Consider the following 3,047-nt stretch of genomic DNA (forward strand, 5'->3'; position numbering starts at 1 on the left):
AAGCAGAGGCTGAGAGAAGGGCCTGTTTGTAGGTGGTTTATTTGAGAAAGCAGAATGGAGGTAGTGAATGGAGAGAGTGAAATAGGCAAGTTGGCCTGAGATTGTGTTAAGCTAGTTGCGATTTATCCACTGGCTCCTATGTACTAATAGTCCAGGGTTTCCGTAAGGTATGTTAATTTCTTCATATTTTCAGGTGTGTTTATGCATCAGAATGATGAAGCAGGGTCTCCTGAGTGTCTCAAGCAGCAAGTATCAGGACAGAAAGCAAGTGAGACACTGGTGAGAAAAGGTAAGAAAAGGTGGTGTTGGGGGGCGGTCAGTAAGATGGTTATTGTCAGGTTGTAATTGTTAGCAGCCGGCTGCTGTGTCAATGGCTGGAGAAAAAGTAGGTCAAGAGGGTGTGAGATAGATTGCAAAAAATGCCCAATATACTCAGCGATTACTAACTAAAAGTAATATTCTTTTGTAGATGTTCCAGCTCAGAGTGATGTGCTTACATTGACCCACAGTAAATGGAGAACAGAAACAATGTGACTGAATTCATTCTTTTGGGCATTACGAAGAATCCAGACCTGCGGAAAATACTCTCTGCGATGTTTCTAATCATGTATGTGTCCACAGTTTTGGGGAACCTACTCATCGTGGTGACCATGGTCACAAGTCGTAGTCTGAGATCACCTATGTATTTTTTCCTTACTTCCTTGTCCCTCATGGATGCCACCTACTCTTCCGTCATCGCCCCCAAGATGATCGTGGACTCCTTCTCTGAGAGCACGACCATCTCCTTCGAAGGCTGTATGACCCAGCTCTTTGCAGAGCATTTCTTTGGTGGTGTGGGGATCATCCTTCTCACCGTGATGGCCTATGACCGCTACGTGGCCATCTGCAAGCCACTGCACTACATGAGCATCATGAGCCCTCGGGTGTGCTGCTTGCTGCTGGGAGGGGCCTGGGTTGGAGCATGGATGCACGCGGCAATACAGCTCCTCTTCATGTATCAAATACCCTTCTGTGGCCCCAATGTCATCGATCACTTTATGTGTGATTTGTTTCCATTGTTGAAACTGGCCTGCACGGACACCCACACCCTGGGGCTCTTAGTCATCCTCAACAGCGGGATGATGTGCACAAGCATCTTCCTTGTCCTGGTTGCCTCCTACGCGGTCATCCTCTGCTCCCTGAAGTCTCGCAGCTCCGAAGGGCGGCGCAAAGCCCTCTCCACCTGCGGCTCCCACATCGCAGCGGTCATCTTATTCTTCGTGCCATGTATTTTCTTGTACATGAGGCCTGTGGCCACTTATCCCATAGACAAGGCAATGGCTGTGTCCTTTACCATTGTCGCTCCCATGTTAAACCCCTTGATCTACAGCTTGAGGAATCCAGAGGTGAAAAGTGCCATGAGGAAACTGTGGATGAAACAAGGGGCCCTGGGTCATCACTGGCTTACACGCTAAGAAAACATCTTTCCTACAAGGACAGTGAGGTCTTACCCTCCCCATTCATTCCAAATCCATTGTGCACACAGCAGCCAACGGCATCTTTTTTTAAGCGTGCAAACTGGGTTAAGGTATCCAGTTGAGTTACTGCCCACCTCTCCTGCTCATTTTGTATTCCATCTCTTTTCTCACAAGGTTCTGGTCACTCTTTTCTGTTAAGCCAGTCTTTTGCATAATTTAAGCCTTCCCCACTTTAGGGCTTTTGTTCTTACTCAGCTCACTGCCGGAATACTCCTTCCCAGAGAATTTACTTGACTGGCTCCCTCTCATTTTTCGCATTTTTTGATGAACTCCTGCCTCCTTAGATAAGTCTTTCCCGATGACTTTCTGTAGTCATTCCCCTTATTTATTTTCTAACTCTTCATCTGCTTATATCCTTAATATCAATGATCACAAGCTATACAAGATTATTTCTGACTTTTATTTTGTCTGTTCTCCCCACAAAGCTGTAATCCCTGTAAGGGCAGGGGTTCTGTTTGTTTATTCGTGCTGTGGTAGAACTTTGCCAGTCACCTGCTAGGTGCTCAATAAATATTATTGAATGAATATGTCTAAGAGAGAACTTTTTTGACATTTGTAATTTCATAGATTGGGTAGGAAGTGGGGAAGGGTAAATAAATATAAATACTTTAGGAGTTAGAAATTTCCCAGTTTTCCTGCTGCCAGATGTCTTTTATGGAAGCTTTTGGAAGCAAGTATAATCTCAGATCAGTAGCTTGCTATTTAATGTGGAGGCCACCACTTTACCAAAATTCTCCACTCCTTTTTTTCATCTTTTTGAGAAGCAGAATAAGAATCTCTCATGCTAGAGTCAAGACACTTCAGAATCTAGTGCCTGTATGTTGAATGAAATAGTAAGAATATACCAGTTGAGACATTTAAGGACATCAGCAGAGCAATATGGAGGGGAGAAAAATAAATCTTAAATCTGAAGAGAGCTTATTTTCAAGATTGTCAGGAAAAGAAATATGCTTAGCAAGAGAGATAAAGAATAAATCTTTTAGTGTAAGTAAAAGTAAATAATAATCCTGGATCAAAAGTACAGTAGATTTAAAGATTGTAACAATGTAGTTAAGGAGGGTAGTTTGGAATGGGGTTTTAATCTATTCTTTTAGTTTGTAATAACTATATTTATTTAGAAAATATATGCAAATATTACTGGTATGCACATAAAGGTACATATAAAGGCATCTAAAATTTATGGCTTGAAATATAATCATAAAATACTACTTACGACAACCTTACTGCTAATTCCTCATATAGTTTTGAATATTATAGATATTTCAGAGTTGAAACAGGAATTTCTATTATATTCAGAATGACCGATGCTAGAATTAGTTTGCTGCCAAAATGGATGGGAAGGAAATAGTAGGCATTGGGGGTAGTGGGAAGGCAAAATTCCCAAGGTCACGGCCCCAGGAGACGGCCCACAGTTCATGGCTGGGAGGAGCCCTCGGGAATCTCTGCTGCAGCTCCAGCATATTAAAACGTACTGCTCGAGAAAGGGAAGACCTTGGAATCTACTAGGAGAGATATGAACACAATAAGCTG

General features: G+C 42.6%; 1 protein-coding gene across 1 annotated transcript; it reads left to right on the top strand.

Moving 5' to 3' along the window:
- Positions 1–258: 258 nt before the first annotated feature.
- LOC120596692 (olfactory receptor 4C6-like) lies at positions 259–1,784 on the top strand. The gene is made up of 2 exons (XM_039855166.1): positions 259–289; positions 470–1,784. The coding sequence occupies exon 2, from the start codon at positions 513–515 to the stop codon at positions 1,452–1,454; it is 942 nt and encodes a 313-aa protein (XP_039711100.1). The 5' UTR covers positions 259–289; positions 470–512; the 3' UTR covers positions 1,455–1,784.
- The last annotated feature ends 1,263 nt before the right edge of the window (positions 1,785–3,047 follow it).

This window comes from Pteropus medius, unplaced genomic scaffold (genome assembly GCF_902729225.1).
Source record: "Pteropus medius unplaced genomic scaffold, Ma_sr-lr_union100, whole genome shotgun sequence".
In the NCBI taxonomy this organism is placed as follows: Eukaryota; Metazoa; Chordata; class Mammalia; order Chiroptera; family Pteropodidae; genus Pteropus; species Pteropus medius.

Bases quoted from the DNA above. Each gene is read 5' to 3' on its own strand.
- LOC120596692 (XM_039855166.1), top strand. From the start codon at position 513: ATGGAGAACAGAAACAATGTGACTGAATTCATTCTTTTGGGCATTACG.